This window comes from Giraffa tippelskirchi, chromosome 7 (genome assembly GCF_054371585.1).
Source record: "Giraffa tippelskirchi isolate mGirTip1 chromosome 7, T2T-mGirTip1v1.2.pri, whole genome shotgun sequence".
NCBI lineage: Eukaryota > Metazoa > Chordata > Mammalia > Artiodactyla > Giraffidae > Giraffa > Giraffa tippelskirchi.
Window position 1 is genome coordinate 27,632,996 of NC_137281.1, and position 16,707 is coordinate 27,649,702.

The window sequence follows — 16,707 nt, forward strand, 5'->3', positions numbered from 1 at the left end:
TATTAACTAAAGTCTGTAGTTTGTGCAGATTTCCTTAGCTTTTACCTAGTGTGCTTTTTCTGTTCTATGATCCCACCTAGGATACCACATTACATCTATTACTGGTTGTTATGTTTCTTTAAATTCCTCCAGGCTGGGATAGTTTCTCAAACTGTCCTTGTTTTGTATTTTTTTTTAATTGAAGCATAGTTAATTTACAACGTTGTGTTAGTTTCAAGTATACAGCAAAGTGATTCAGTTATACATACATACATATTCTTTTTCAGATTATTTTCCATTGTAGGTTTTTACAAGATGTTGAGTATGGTTCCCTGTTGCTATACAGTAGGTCTTTGTTGTTTACCTGTTTTATATATATTGGTGTGTAGATATTAATCCCAAACTCCTAAGTAATCTCCCCCACACCTACCCCACTTTCCTCTTTGGTAATAAAAGCTCATTTTCTCTATGAAACTCTCCTTGTTTTTGATGACCTTGAGAGTTCTGAGGACTGCTGCTCGGATGTTTTGTCAGATGTCCCCATACTAGAGTTTGTTTTGCTCATGATTAAACAGACTGAGGTTATAGGTTTTGGAGGGCCCTCTCCTTTTTAAAATTATCCCTATATTTGGATGTAACATCTCAACGCCAAAAGCTATGCTGACCCATATTTGTGGATTCAGAAGGCTGCTCAGGTCTCATTCCCATTGTTCAGCAAACAGCTCTGTAAACAAAGGCTCTGTGGCTCTGATCTTGATAAACAGGGACTTCCTTCCCTCAGATGACGTCTTTGGAGTGAGGAGGTGAGCCATGGAGCCCTCTCCTTGCCTTTTCCAGGCAGCCTTCTGCTTCCCAGAGTGGGGATTGCATGGGGCTCCCTCCCCGCCCCCTGTCCCATGCCAGGTGCCAAGTGCCTGCTGATGGCAGGTGACTAGCAGGCCTGACGCTCTTCCTGCTGGGCAAAGGACCTCAGGCAAGCCGTTCAGAGTCTGTCAGGGCTGCTGGTAGCCCCGCTTTCTGCTGACTGTCCCTGACTCAGCTCAACGGTATTCCTTGGGGGCAGCCATTCTCTTTGGAAGCTGATTCATGGCCCAGTCATCCCACTGGGGAGGAGTAGGTGGTCTGACGACATTTTCCCTAGTGTGGGGAGTCATGAGCCCTACGCTTTCCTGGGGTTCTTCTGGTTTCCCTGTGTGACCCTGGGGCAAGCTTCTTCCCCTCTGAAGGCAGACTGAAAGATCTAAATTTCCCAGCCATCCTTTGTGGCCAGTGGAGGCCTGGGCCCAGGGAACCGGCCTTGGGTGGGGCTGCGAGTGGAGATTCCCCAGCTGGCCCCCACTGCCACCTTCTGTGGCGTTTCTGCTACCAGGGCCAGAGTGGACCCTCCCCCTTTTAAGGATCCTTTCTGGCCTGTTTCCCTATAATCACAGGGAGCCCCCATCTGGCGTGTGTGTGGCTCTTTGTCCAATACATACCGCCCTTCTAGACCAGGGTGGGCAAACTGCTCCTGGGAAGGGCCAGATAGTAACAATTTTTGACTTTGTAGGTCATATGGTCTTTGGACAGTTACTCAAATCTGCCATTGCAACATGAAGGCAACCACAACTTCACTGTCAAAACCACGTGGTGGGGCAGTTCTCTCAGCCCCTGTATATGTGTATATACATATACACATACATGTATATGTGTTTGTTTAATTGAGATATAGCTGATTTACAATGTTGTGGTAGCTTCTAGGGTACAGCAGAGTGATATATATATATATGTATATACACACAATATATATATACACACACACACACTTTTTCAAATTCTTTTCCATTATAGGTTATTACAAACTACTGAATATAGTTCCTTGTGCTATACAGTAGGACCTTGTTGTTTGCCTGTTTTATGTGTGATAGCTTGTATCTGCTACCCCCAAACTCCTAATGTCTTCTTTTCCTCTTTCCCCTTTGGTAATCATAAGTTTGTTTTCTATGTACGTCTGTTTCTGTTTTGTAATTAAGTTCATTTATATCATGTTTTTAGATTTAACATATAAGTGATATCATATGATATTTGTTTTTCTCTGTCTGACTTCACTGGGTATGCTAACCTCTAGGTCCATCCATGTTGCTGCAAATGGCAATGTTTCATTCTTTTTATGGCATACACACACACACACACACACTTTTTATGGCATACACACACACATACACACACACACACGCATATCTCCACATCTTCTTTATGCATCCGTTGATGGACAGTTAGGTTGCTTCCATGTCTCGGCTATTGTAAACAGTGCCTCTGTGAACTTTGGGTTGGATGTATCTTTTTGAAATAGATTTGTCATATTTTCTGGATATAGGCCCAGAAATGGGGTTGTTGGCTCATATAGTAACTCTGTTTTTAGCTTTTCAAGGAACCTCCATACCTTTCTCCATACTGGTTGCACCATTTTACATTCCCAGCAACAATATAGGAAGCTTCCCTTTTCCCCATCTCCAGCATTTTTGTTTGTAGACTTTTTGCTGATGATCATTCTGACTGGTATGAAGTGGTACCTCACTGTAGTTTTGATTTGTATTTCTCTAATAATTAGCGATGTTGAGTATCTTTTCATGTGCCTGTTGGCTATCTGTGTGTCTTCTTTGGAGAAGTGTCTACTTAGGTCATCTGCCTATTTTTTGATGGGCTTGTTTGTTTGTTTTTATACTGAGCTATGTGAGCTGTTTATGTATTTGGGAAATTAAGCCCCTGTCTGTCACATCTTTTGCAGATATTTTCCCCCAGCCTATATGTTGTGTTTTTGTTTGTTTATGGTTTCCTTTGCTGCGCAAAAGCTTGTAAGTTTGATTAGGTCCCTTTTGTTTATTTTTGTTTTTATTTCTTTTGCCTTGGGAGACTGACCTAAGAAAACATTGCTGTGATTTATGTCAGAGAATGTTTCGCCTACGTTCTCTTCTCGGAGTTTTATGGTGTCATGTCTTATATTTAAGTCTGTAATAAATCATTTTGAGTGTGGTGTGAGGGAGTGTCCTAACTTCACTGGTTGACATGTGACCAACCCCTGTTTTAGATCACAAGCTCCATGAGGGTGAGGACCAGGTCTGTCTTTGCTCCCCATTGTCTTCTAGAGCCCAGTCTGTGCTTGGGACCACCCCTCTTCTCACCAGGGCACTGATCTTTCTTTAGCTGACCCTGCTTAGCTTCCAGGAAACTGACAGGGTGAGATTTTAAAGCACTTGAATGGAGTTTTTCTCCTCAGTGAAAATTCTTGGAATACCTAACCCATCTCCCTGTTGTCATGTGTGAAATTCCACCACTAGGGCCTTTCCTTTCAATAGAGTGGTTTTGACATCAGCTGTCCTTTGACACAGGAAGATAGTTCATTAGTGACTCAGTGTAGCTCCAAGCCCTAGGAAGGTGACTGAGGATGTACATGTTTGCCAAGGGGTGAAGTGAGGGTTAGAGTCATAGACACTGCCCTGGAGGGCAGGCTTGGGTCAGGCACCTTGTTATGCCTGTCTTAGAATCTGGTTAAGTGAGTGGTCTGAGAGAAAGGGTTTTTTGAGGAAGTTCAAAGGCCTTGACTAGAGATGGCAAACTGTGGCCTGGATGATGAACTTTGTCACCAGCACAATTTTGTAAACATTTGGTCAGGTCCTGAAGGCCTCTCAGGTGGGCAGATTTAAAGCAGCCTTGACTGGTCCCACCCTAAGCCTCGAACCCTCACTGGCCTCCTCAGCTGTGCATGGGGTGGTCCTTCTGCCAGTGATATTCAGGCCACAGACCAAAGTCTGGGAGAAAAACGAACCCTTGTGTGCACCATTATTTCCACCACCACCGTCATCACCACTACCACCATCACCTCCATCATCATCATCGCCCCCACCACCTTCCCCTTCCCAATCACCGCCACCTCCACTACCTCCACCGTCTCTCCCACTATGACTGTCACCCTCACAGCCATCATCTCTAACGCTACAGCCACCACCCCCCCATCAGAGTCTTTCCCATCACCACCAATGCTGTGGGCCGCCTGCTGCCGAGGCCTCTCCTGCTCCAGGGCCCGAGGCTTACCTTGCCCACGTAATGGGGCAGTGAATCATTTCTCTCTTCGTCGATGTGCATCTGATTCCAGATCCAGTCTCTCTTCTGGCGCCGGTGAGCGGGCAGTGAGCTGGGGGTGTCGGGTCGGCAAGGGTTGACAGCCGCTGCAGCTGCTGCCAGCAGGCCCAGGTAGTAGGTGCCCCCTGCGGCCAGCAGCATCACGAGTGCCTGCATCTTCCCAGGAGGGAGGGCTGGGTCTGAGGGGAGAGGGGAGATGCCATCAGGTCTTGTGGGGTGCGAGCATCTCCCAGGGAGCACTGAACTGTTTAACCCTTCGTCCTCCACTTTCTGCTCAGGCCAGCAGAACCAGAGCCTGTTCCTGACCCCACAGAGCTCACAGTCCAAGAGGGGAGGGTGGACATGGAAACAACTCCTTCTTAAGGGTCGCATGTGCTGGCGGGGAAGCAAGCGTGGGTGATAGGGAGCCCAAAGAGGAGCTGTAGGAGAGATTTTCTGGAGGAGAGGGTGATGCTGATGTGAGTGAGAACTTCCAGGGACGCCCAGCTTATCCTCATTTTACATGTGGAAAACCTGAGGCACAGACATGTGGTGTTCACGCTGGACTAAATGGTGGGACTGAGACTAGAGCCCAGTTGTCAGACCTCAAGAGCTGACATTTATCAATAAATGTCATAAAAAAATAAAAACGTCACCAGAATGATAAATATCAACTTTATATGTGTTATCTCACATAATCCTCCCAATAACCCTGGAGGTGGGTGTGTATAGCCCTCACTTTATAGATGAGCTGAGGAAAAGAGAGGTATAGTAACATTTTCCAGCTCACCCAGACTCTAAGCTGCAGAGTCAAACTCAAACTGAATTGGCCTGGCCCCAAAGTTCCTGCTTTTTCTTTCTGCTCTCTCTTGTCGTAGCACCTGCTGTGGAGTGGGATTTAAAGGCTTGTCTGAGCAAATATGCCCCCTGGCCAGCCCAAGAACCCCTGTGGCAGCGCTGCTTTGATGCTGTCTTCAGAAGGCTCTTAAGAAAGCCGGATGTCTTAACCCAGAGGGTTAGGCCCTCACTAGACCCCGAGCTCACAGTTGGTGATCAGCTTACGGGCTGTCACGAGAGCAGCGGTGGGGTGGGGTGGGAGTGTTGAGAGGCTGAGCTCACAGGACCAGCTTCATAGTGTGTGGGGTCCAGTACACAGTGGAAACACAAAGTGGTCCTTTTTACTAAAGTTATTAAGAATTTAAGGACGGAGACAGAAGAACATGAAACCCAGCGCGAGGTCCTTTTAAGCAGAAGATCCCGTTGAAGGCGACCCTTAGGGCGTGGGATTAACCTGGATGGGGAATCTGGGGTCACGCAGAGAGAGGGCCTGGCTTCACCGAGTTCCAGAAGGAAGGGGGATTTTCTCACTGCCCCACGGGGGGTCACTGTGCCCTCTCAGCCCTGACCCCTCAGCCTGTACCCAGGCTGGGCCCCATGTCACTGACCTGCGGCTCCTGGGAAGGTTCAGAAGAAGAGGGGTGCTGCGTGGGAGAACCAGGGCTCCCATCTGGACAGAGGGAGGGACCCACTGGGTGCTGGGTGGGAGGCCGCCACTCTGGCTGTCCCCCGCCCTGGCTGGAGGGAGAGGCTGGATTCTGCACAGCACAGGAAGTTTCTAAACTCTAGTAACATTTTCTCTGAGACGGTGGCGCCAGGCTGTCCTTAGTGAGGGCCGAGGGTGTCTGTAGACTGGCTCCTGGACCTGCTGATCTTAGCACCCAGCATCCCTGTGGCCCCTGCTGCCAGCCTGGGAGGAATAGGGCTTGCAGGGTTGGGGTGGGACAGTGCCTGGAGAGCAAGCGCCATGTGCCTGGGAAGGCTTTTGGGTCCATTTCCTCAGTCCTAAATGTGGCGGTCGAACCGAAAGAGACCCGATGCCCTTCGAGGTGGGCTGTGAAAAGGGCAGCTGCTCCGGGGGGAGGAAGGCAGTGAACAAAGGCACGGGGAGCTGAGAGTCCTGCCAGGAAGCTGTCCTAACTCAGAGGCAGCGCAGCTGTGACCCTTGTCCAGCCTCATGGGGTTCAGGCCCGGTAGGTCATTTCCTTCTTTGCCTGGAAATGACCTGCGTGTCTTGCTACTTTCTGCATCCCTCAAGTGAGAAGTGACTCAAGAATGAAAAAGTAGGAAAGGGTGGGGGGAAGGGAGAGTTAGGGAGTTTGGGATTGATGTATATACACTGCTGTGTTTAAAATGGATTACCGGGCTTTCCTGGCGGCTCAGTGGTAAAGAATCCACCTGCCAAGGCAGGAGACACTGGTTCAATCCCTGATCTGGGAGGATCCCACATGCCGTGGAGCAACTAAGCCCATGTGCCACAACTATTGAGCCTGCACTCTAGAGCCCAGGAACCAGAACTACTCAAGCCCTGTACCCTAGAGCCTGTGTTCAGCAACAAGAGAAGCCACCGCAATGAGAAGCCTGTGCGCTGCACCTGGAGAAAAGCCCGAGCAGCAACAAAGACCCAGCACAGCCTAAATGAATAAATAAAATCAAAAATAAATAAGATGGATTACCAACAAGGACCTACTGTATAGCACAGGGAACTCTGTTCAATGTTATGTGGCAGCCCGGATGGGAGGGGGGTTTGGGGGAAAATGAATACGTGTATACGTATGTCTGAGTTGCTTTGCTGTCCACCTGAAACTATCACAACATTGTTAACCAGCCATACTCCAATATAAAATAAAAATGTTTAAAAAAAATAAAAAAAATGAAACAGAAGTGAAACTGAGAAAGGGGAAGAGAGAATTCTCAGGCCCCTGGGCAGGACTAAGTCCTGAGGCCAAGCCCAGAGCGACTGTGAATGGCTCTTCTGCTGTGTGCTCGGCGTTAGTTGCAGCAGTGAGCAGGGCAGACAGGACATGTCCTTGGGGAGTGCGCACTGTCATGGAAACCCCAGGAAACTAAGGGCTTGAGGAAAAGCACCAGCTGCGGATCAGAGGCCTTCAGGGAATTACGCTGGGGGGCACGGAAGAGGGCGATGGGGCAGCTGGCTGAGACTCCCAAGGCCAGGGAAGGCCTCTCAAAGAGATGACTGCTGGGCCAACATCGGAGTGTGAGCCCTTGCAATACCAGAAGAAGGGAGGGAATTCCAGGCAGAAGCACCAGCAAGTGCAAAGGCCCCGAGGTAGAAAAAAATGGTTCATTTGTCTGAAGAAACAAAAGAGAAGACCCTTGGGTCAGATAGAAATGAGCAATTTGTGGGGGCTCCAGAAGAGGTGACCAGCTCAGGGTGGTAGGCTGAATGATGGCTCCCCAAAGATGTCCATGGCCCCCCTCCCTAGTTGCCTTTCATGGCAGAGGACTTGTAGCAGATAGAGTCAAGTTAAGGATCTTAAGATAGGGAGGTTATCTGGGATTATGTGGATAGACCCAGTACAATCACAGCGTCCTTAAAAAGATGAAGGCAGGAAGATCAGAACGAGAAAAAAGCTGTGATGATGGAAACAAAGCTTGAAGAGATATGGGGCCCCAGGCCAAGGAGTGTGGAATCGAGGCCAGCTCCCCAGTCTTTGGCCTGAGCAGTTGCAGGGCGGGGCTTTTGCTGAGATTTGGAAGATGGGTGGGTGGTGGTGCCACAAGGTCTGTGTGGGCTGTGTCAGGTTGGAGTTGCTATGAGTCGTCTGCGTGGCCATAGCTGGGAGCTGCCAGAGATCCGATCTGGAGTCGGAGAGAAAGCGGGGCTGGAGTGGCTACAGAGGGTTATGTCGTGTGGCTGGTGCTCAGACTGGGAGGCTGGAACGTGAAGGAGACTAGGGAGAAGTGGCCCAGGACAGCCCCACAGGTCTTCCCTCTTTTCTCTGTCTGGTGAGCTCGTCATCTGGGATTGAGCCCAAACAGACTCCTCTGGGGAGCCATCTCTGGTCTCCACCCTGCACCTCCTGCATCCGTGGGCATCTTCCACTACATCATTGCCTGGGGTTGGTCACAGGGCTGGGGACCAGTTCCCACTGCTGTGCTCAAATCACAGCTTCCTTCCCTTCCTGGAGAAGAGCTTTCCACCTGCCCTGTGTCCATCCTCCCTGCTCTCCAAGGCCCAGTCACGTGTGGCACATGGCTCTCTCCTCTTTCAGGTGATGCGGAGCAGGGTGATGGTTGTGACGGCAGGCTCCATGGTTTAGAGAACATCAGTTGCGCCGCTTTGTCATTATACGACCGTACACATGACACTTCACCTCTCTGAGCCTCAGTTTCATTATCTGTACAATGGGAACACTAGTGTCTGCCTCTCAGAGTTGTTTTCAGGCCTGAATTAAAAAAAAAATCGTAACATGGCCAAAACAGTAGGTAAGGATGAAACTAAGCCTATATGAATCCTTGCTGACACTCCACTGAGTAGTCAGCTTACCACTCTCGTTCCTTATTACTCAGCCACTTGGCTGGGGGCTTTGCAGGTTCCCACTCTGCTGGATCCACCCCCTCTGTCCCTCCCTGACCTCTGCTCTGTGTCGAGGGGACTGACCCTGGGCTTTCTGGCTTGAGCTTCAGATATTTGGCCAGTAGGGTCTCCAGCAGGCGTCTTGAGGATAGGAGGAGAGAAGTCAGGAACTTCTTCCCCACTGCTCTCTGCTCTGGTTCCTATTTCCTCCCGTGGCTGCATCTCTCCATCCTGCTGGCCTCTGTTATTCCCATCAATCCCTCACTGGGTTCTGGAAACACCTTCCCCTCTTCTTTGTCCCCTTGGTGCTGGGGTGGCCTGCTTCCTGTCTCTACAGGCCTCAACATCCCGTTTGTTCCCATGATTAAGCTCACAGCTCTATGTTTCCTTCATAAAATCTCTTCTTTGGAATGCCAGGGGTAACTGATGTTTCCAGCCAGGACTCCATCTGATACAGTGAAGAGGATGCGGCTTTCTCTTTGTTGCAGCCTCTTGGATAGGGTAGTAGTCCTGGGGCTGACAGCAGGCAACAGCCAAACAAACAAATAACCACACTGACCTTCAGTACAGCAGAGGCTGCTAGTCAGAGACTATGGCCACATGGCTCACGGGAGACATCATCTTCTCGGTGGCTTTGGCTGATCCCCAACCCTGGAATGTTCTCTGAATGTGCAGAAAAGCCCCTTGGATCCTATTGTGTGGCTAGAAGAGGAATCTCTCTCTGCTGTGAGCCCTGGAGAGAAATCCCTTGCAGAGAGTCACCTCATGTCACTGGGGTATCACTCGCTAGGCTCTGCATACTCAGCTCTCTGAGCAGTGAGTGAGGGGCCAGGACTCTGGAGGTGGGGCCTTTGGGAGAGGAGGACCACGTGCCCCATCTCACTCCCTTGCTGGACCCTGGTGTGCTTGCCCAGGTCTGCCTTCTTTGCTGGGGGCATCATTCCTGAACACCCCCTCAGTGGCATACTGAAACTTCGTCTCACTTGAACCTTGCAAATTGTGAGATAGTTGTCAGTAATCCCGTTTTGCAGATGAGGCTCAGAGAGGTAAAGGGAGTCCTCCTGGGTCACACAGCAGCAAGTGGTGGAGCCAAGATTTGAACTTAGGCTGCCTTTCACCCCAAGTAGTGTTTTTCCCGCATGGCACTCTATCTCTATCATGTAATCATCATCATCATCATCATAGTGGTAATAATAATAGTAATAATAAGAAGAAGCTGTTCTCCATGCTGGCTTTCATAGATTCTATCTCATGTAGTCTTCACACTATCCCCAGCATGTAGGCATTATCACCCCCCACTTCACAGAGGGAGAAAGGGAGGCTCAGATAACAACTTGTAAGCCATACATCTGTGTGACACGCACATCTGTCTTTTTTTTTTCTAAATCCTGGGCTTCTCTTACACCCAGTCTCAGAGGGCCCTGAGGGACTTTTCCTTCTGAAAAAGCCCCGTGTATTTCTGTCTTTTGCCTTTTGGGTTAGAAATTTACCTAAATGGGTGCCGAGGGGAAGGGTTTGTTGAGAACTTGTTCCTCCTCGTCCTACAGTTGGAGAGGAAGTCAGGTGGCAGGATTTGTTGGACCCACAGCTGGAAAGAGAATTGCCCTTGGCTGTGCCTCTGGAGGTGCGGTCAGCGCACAGCTGGGGTCAGGTTTATTTTAGCCCTTTCCTTTCCTATAAGCAGAAGGCATGTCTCTTGGTATTTCTCACAAGTTTTTGGAGAGATCAGGCTGCTGCTGGCTGGGTTTGGGTACCACAGATATGCAGAGGGACTGAGGAGTTTGAAAGTGATGTCTGTGCTGAGAAATGCCCACCAAGGAGCCTAGGAGCTCGCCTGATGACAGCCTTTGGGGTGAGGGATTTGCTTGGCTACTCAGAGGTGCCTGCTGGGCACCCAGGGGCCAGGTTCCGGCCTTTGTCCCTGTTATCCAGGGTCTGTGAGGATGCTCCATCCCTGGAGCTGTGACAGAGGCTTTAGGGGCAGCTTCCAATGTACTGATGGGTGAAGGCAGGGCCTCTGTGCCCTTGGTCAGCCTGGGAAGGTCCAGGGCGCCCTCCCCTGCTGCTGCTGCTGCTGCTAAGTCGCTTCAGTCATGTCCGACTCTGTGTGACCGCATAGATGGCAGCCCACCAGGCTCCTCCGTCCCTGGGATTCTCCAGGCAAGAATACTGGAGTGGGTTGCCATTTCCTTCTCCAATGCATGCATGCATGCTAAGTTGCTTCAGTCATGTCCAACTCTATGTGACCCTATGGACAGCAGCCCACTAGGCTTCTCTGTCCACAGGATTCTCTAGGCAAGAATACTGGAGTGGGTTGCCATTTCCTTCTCCGGGGGCCCCCTAGTAGCGGGTGTATGGAGCCCAGGAGAAGGAGTAGGGGAGCCCTGGAGCATGTGGGGGCTGGCTGGTCTCAGTCATACTTGGATGGGAGGTCATGGCCTTGGAGTATTCCTGATCTGGGTTTGTGTCCACAGTTTGTGGGACCACTGAGCTCAGAACCTGGATGCCTAGGCCTGAGGACAGAGGTGTGGCTCTGAAGGCTGAGCCGAGTTGGTGGAGATTGGGCTCAGGGGGATGGCTGTGTGCCTCTGCTCCTCTCCAATTCCCTATCTGGGCCTTGAGGGCGCTTGGTGAGCCTCCAAGAGTAGCCCCAGCCTGGAGGACAGTGACGCCCATCAGGCTCAGTCACAGTCTCCAGCCTTTGCCCTTGATGTTCTCTTGCCTCTGCCTGGATTTGGATCACATGTCACCACCTCTCTGAAGCCCTCTGTAGAGCCCAGGGGTTATACAGTCATTCAGCAAACATTTATCAAGCATCTACTACATGCCAGGCACTGACCTACATGTGGACAGCAAACAGGCTGCACCCTTGAGTAGAGACACTGATCATTTAATAAGGAACATAGTTTCAGGTTGTGGTGTGTGGTGTGATGGAGGAGGAGAGGAAGCTGTGAGAAGGTAGGGGTGGGGGCGCCTGATTCCTCAGAGGGTCTCAGCCCAAGAGTGACCCCGCCTCTCTCTGACCTGCTGTGGGACAGCAGGCAGAACTCCTTCTGGTACCTTTCTCTTTGTGGCCTCCATCTGTCACTAGGGTTTGGCCTTGAAGGGGCTGGGAGGTCTGCTCAGCTCTGTGCTCTTTACAAGGAGGGAATACAGAAAGAGATGGGGCAGGCAGAGGCTGTGCTTTATGTAGCTGAATGGACCCTAGGAAGCCTGGACCAGCTGGGAGCTGCTCAGCAGATAGCCTGGCAAAGGCCTGGGCTAGTTCTGTCCCGACCTGTTCAAGCCTTAGGTTTCAGGGGTTGAGTCTGGATTTGGGGGTTTATTGAGCAGACTGCAGGGCCCTTGGGTGTGGACTAGAGAAAGACTCCAGGTCAGGGATAACACACATATCATCCTCAGGCCACACGGACACAGACATGTGCTGCCTACGCAAGCACACACTTGTGTCCCCTGAAGAGTCTTCTCTCTGCGGGGCTGGCCCCCTCTTCTGTCCTCACACCTGCTATGAGCTGGGACAAGACCTGGCGGCAGAGCCCAGCCCCAGGCAGAGCCTCAGAGGGTGCACTGGACACTCCACCCCAGCCCAGCCTCCTGCAGGCTCTGGGCTCCTGCCCAGGGACCCTGGGTCAAGGGTGAGGGGCTGGGAGGTGGGAGGAGAGGCCCAGAGCATGCAGGGGGTGTGCCTGCAGGGTGGGGCGCTGGAGCCCCTGCTCCCTGTGTGGCCCTCGACCACCCTCCCCACTGCCCTCTCACCACCTCAAGCCTCAGTCTAGGGCAGAGTTTGGAGCCAGTGATCCCCAAACTCATTCAGGGATTCCCAAATTGTCTCCTTGAGCCCCAGCATTTACAGCTGGGCCTTGGCAGTCACCCACACTGGGAGGATGAAGGGTGAGGCCCCGGGAACCACAGGGATGGGATGCGTTGGAGGTGGGGCCGGGCAGCTGTGAGCTGGCCCCTGGGGGCTTTACCCTGAACTGGGGGCTCTATTCAGCCCCATGACCTGCTCCTGAGGGTCCCAGACCTGCTCCCCTCCCCTCGGGGTTCTGCCAACAGCCCGCCTGTCTCGGCTCCCGTTAGAGCTGCCCACGCCGCTCCCCTGCTGACTGCTCCTCCCTGGCTCCCCACTCCCTGCAGGACGAGGCCCCGCTCCTGAACATCCCTGCCCACCCACTGGCTCTCCTCCCCTTCCCCTCCCTGCCCCTCCCTGCCAAGAGGAGAATTGGATGTTTCTGGAGTACACAGTGCTCTTCCTCTCTTTAACAGGCTTTTTGCCCAGGCTGTTCCCTCTGCCCTGAATGCCTTTCCTTGCTGTGGCCCCGGGGTGAACGCTCCGCTTCTTTTCAAGCCCCAGTCGGTACCCTGCACGGCGTCTTCTGACAGACTCCCGAGTGTCTCTGACCAGGCAGGTCCTGGGCCAGTGTCCCCCTTCATCCCAGCATCCAGATGTGTGAACTCGAGGCCCAGAGGACCCTGAGGAGCCAGTGTCCCTACCACTGACTGTGAGCCTGCCTTGGTCTCCTGCTCTGATCTTGTCACTCCTTCCCTCCTCACTCATAGAATTTCAAACAAATCTGCACACCTGCAGACAACACCTTGGGTGCTCAGAGCAGGCACAATAGTTGAAACAACTCAGAGAAGCTCCTCCCTGTCCCCAAATAGCATCTCTGATAGCCCATCACTTTGTCAGACACACAACCCTTTGAGGACAATCAGATTATCCTTCTTATGGGTCCTTGATGAACACACACCCATGTGCAGGGCCCCTCTGAAGGCAGCACTGACAAAACAGAAGTCCTGGAGTGCCACTCAGCCTTTTTCATACTCACGGCAGACATCACTGATAAATCACAGTGTTCATTCCTACTGAACTCAAACTTAGCTCCTGAATCCTCAGTACAATCTTTGAGCTACAGACTACCAATTCACCAGAACTAGTTTGTGATTTGAAACAAATGTATGCTAGGGTCTCTGGGTCACCCCATTATATCCTAAAGGGGCAGCTCCAAGCTTCAAGGAGAGGAAACCCACCCTTGGGAGAGCCTTTTCCAGCCTCCTCTGGGATTTCTGACTTTGCCTGGGGCTCTGAGGCAGTCAGTGGGGGCAACAAGTATTACACACTTGCCTCTTTGCTCATGGGCTTTGTAGCCTTAGGCCCGTTCCCCTTGCCTTCTCTGAACTCTAGCTTCCTCATCTCTAATGGAGAATTGATGAGGTCATGGGTGCCGAGCTCAGCACACAGTAGGTGCTTAGTAAGTGTGTGGGTGTCCCAACTCTCACCTTACCCACTCAGCCTGGCCTGGCAGCTGAGGGTGTGACCTCATTTCCTGGTTCTGCCCTGGGCACTCACGCCTGACCTCATTTCCTGGTTCTGCCCTGGGCTCATCTCCTGCTTCTTTCTGTTTGCCTGTGCAAGGAAATCTCATTCACCGCCTTCCTGGCCCAGCTCCATGGGCCCTACTGTCCCCTCCTGCCAGGGTCTCCACCTGCCAGAATCTGACCTTTATGCTGTGGCGCATGGTCTGGTGGTCCTCATGTGAGTTTAGGGACCATGCAGTCCATTCCCTGCCCTAGAGAAACGAGAAGACTGAAGCTCAGAGAGCACACCCAAGACCTTCCAGCACCTTCTGGGGCTCCTGCTCTTCCTCTAGGAACGCTTCTGTGATTTCTCCACCCAACATCAGCTTGGAGCTGGATTAGGACGGGCTTGCCAGTATTTCTCCAGCAAGAAGCCGGTTACTCAGGGCAGCAGTTGTCTCCTAGAACATTCCTCCTCCAGGATCGCTGGGCTCCTGGCTCAGTCTGGTGCCTGATTCTGTGGTTTGAACTGTCCAGTTCAATCCCCACCCCTGGCTTCTCGCCCTCCAGGCTTCCCTATGGAGTGTGGCAGGGCAGTGGGGTCAGAAGGGGCTGGCCTCATTCCTATCCTGCTTTCACTTCAGAGTAATTGTGTGACCTTGGACTGGCTGCTCAGTTTCTCTCAGCCTCTCTGGTTCTGTCTCTCAACTGGGAATTCTTTTAGTAGCTTCACAGATGCCAAGGAGGTGCAGAGAGGTGATGGAGGGAGCAGGGATGGATTCCATGGGCAAGGGGACTCGAAGATTTTTTCCCCTGAGCTAGTGGCCATTGTGTCCATCGTGTATCCTCGGGGTAGCAGCAGAGCTGTGAGTCATCCGGCTTTGGGAGAATAAAAGCACGGCCCCTCCGGCTTCCTGCCCCCGTGTCCGGCCCTTGTTCAGCAGCACAATCGCTCAGGTCCAGACTGTGGGGCGGGCAGCTTAACCCCTGCCAGGCCGGTGGGCGCCTCACCTACCCCCTCACCATGGTAAGCCAGAATTAGCGGGGCTGCGTGGGGGCACAGCAGCTCCTGGTCCCCTTGATCTCCTGCTGCCCTCCAGGCTGGGACCCACATGTGGCTGGACTCAGGTCAGTCAGGAGGGTCCCACTGCTCCCCAATGCCTGAAGATGAACCAGCGCTCTCAGTCCTGGTACTTACCCCTGGTCTTCAGCGTCATTTGCCCTCCCACCACTCCCTGCTCTTAAAACCTTCTGGCCACATTGGCTTCTCCAGGTCCGTCAAGCTGCCCAGGCTCCCTGCCTCCCCTGGAATGCCCTTCATCTCCTGTCAGGATCCTATCTTCCCCCCACCCATGGCAGAAACGTCCACCGGGTGGGGGGTGAGGAACAGACACAGTGCTCGGCGCAGAGTCTCTGCCCAGAGTGCCCGCTGGAAGACGAGCTGACGCATCCCTCACCTGCTGGGGACTGACCAACCCCAGGGGTCCTAACCTTAACGACATTCCAGCCATGGTCAATCCCAGGTGGCAGGTAAATTCAGCTGTGACTTCTCAAAGCTCTTCTCCTACGATCCATTCCCAGTGCCAGTGTATACATCACCTCCCTTGACTCATGAAAACCCCTTTCTTCCGGTTTACAGATGAGGAGGCTGGCACGTGAGAAGCTGTGTGGTTCTGGGAAGAACCTGGGCTTTGGGGTACGAGATCTTGCTTCACATCTCAGTTGCCTTGACTGAGAAATGGAGAAGGGCTGTGTCTAACTCATCAGCTTGCTGGTGTGATATACAGTAACGGGCTCCAGTGCCTCAGAGCCTTCTGTGGCCCCCATCTCCAGCCCTCATAATGAATTCTCACGAAAGAACCAGCATCTCCGTTGTTCCGACACACAAACTGAGTTTGGGAGATGCTGAGTAACTTAACCAAAATCACAGAAGCGGATGGTCGAGCTGGGACTTGTACCCAGGAAGATGGTCTCTAAGCCAGGCTCTCACCCTAGACTGCCTGCCTTCAAGTCTTTTGGGAGAACTTCTCTAAAATATGAGGGCTTCCAGGTCTCTTGGCAACTGATCTACGGGTACCTGGATGTTGGGGGGAGAGTCCACAGCTCCCGCAGTCTGGGGAGGCAGGAGAGAGGATTCCACAGGCAGGGCCTTGAGTACCCAGAGCCAAGCCTCAGCGTGCCTATACTGAGAACGGGGGCAGGGGCTGGCAGGGAGGGGGCCGAGGCGCTGAGCTCCCTTTTCAGGGCTCCTCACCCACTCCCAGCACAGAGCCTTCGGGAGAGGGGGTGTGTCAGCCTGGATAAGTCCTCTCTCATGGGAGTAGGGGCACGGACTGGGTGCCAGTCTACCGCTCCTGGTGTGCTGGGAGACTCAGGTGGAATCCTGTCCTCTGAGTATCTGAGCTCAGCACCCATGGATGCCTGTGGGCCCTAGAGTCTGGGAGTCTACCCGTGGGAGAGCCGAGCCTCCTCCTCCCCGAGAACATCCGTCTGTACCCAGCACACCAGCATCAGGCGCCCCTTCCCTGCCCCGCTCTGACCAGGAGACGCAGGCCACCTCAGGAGTGGCTCTTCCTGGGACTCAATGATGACCATTCTACAGAGGGGGAGGCCAAGGCCCCTCACTCACCGTGTCCGTGGGCTCAGAGTGTGTCTGTTCTGTCTGGCTGTGGCTGTGGCTGAGTGTGCCGTGGAGCGCTGCAGAGCTCGGCCGACAGCCTCTGGAGGGGAGGCCCACCCAGCGGCGAGGGAGGCCTGGCCGCCGCCCCTGCAGGTTTTCCAACTGGCCCCAGCCCTTGTCCCCCCCGCCACCCCCCCAGGATGGTTTCCTGTTATTGTTCATTTGTGAGGGCCGAGCTGGCTGCAGGGAGGCAGGCTCCGCAATGGTCCTGCCCAGGCGGGCTGCCCCCATGGAGGCCTAGTCTCAGATTTGGCCTCGGATATGTAACCCCAACCCC

The 16,707-nt window shown here is 52.6% G+C and overlaps 1 protein-coding gene across 1 annotated transcript in view; it reads right to left on the reverse strand.

Annotated features, from left to right (window-relative positions):
• CDH5 (cadherin 5) overlaps positions 1–16,499 on the reverse strand; it is a 37,348-nt gene extending 20,849 nt beyond the window's left edge. The window contains exons 1-2 of the mRNA XM_081513317.1: positions 16,380–16,499; positions 4,048–4,274 (exon numbers count right to left, since the gene is read on the reverse strand). Of these exons, the coding sequence (XP_081369443.1) occupies positions 4,048–4,251 (204 nt within the window). The 5' untranslated portion in view covers positions 4,252–4,274; positions 16,380–16,499. The remainder of the gene's footprint in view (positions 1–4,047; positions 4,275–16,379) is intronic.
• Positions 16,500–16,707: the final 208 nt, after the last annotated feature.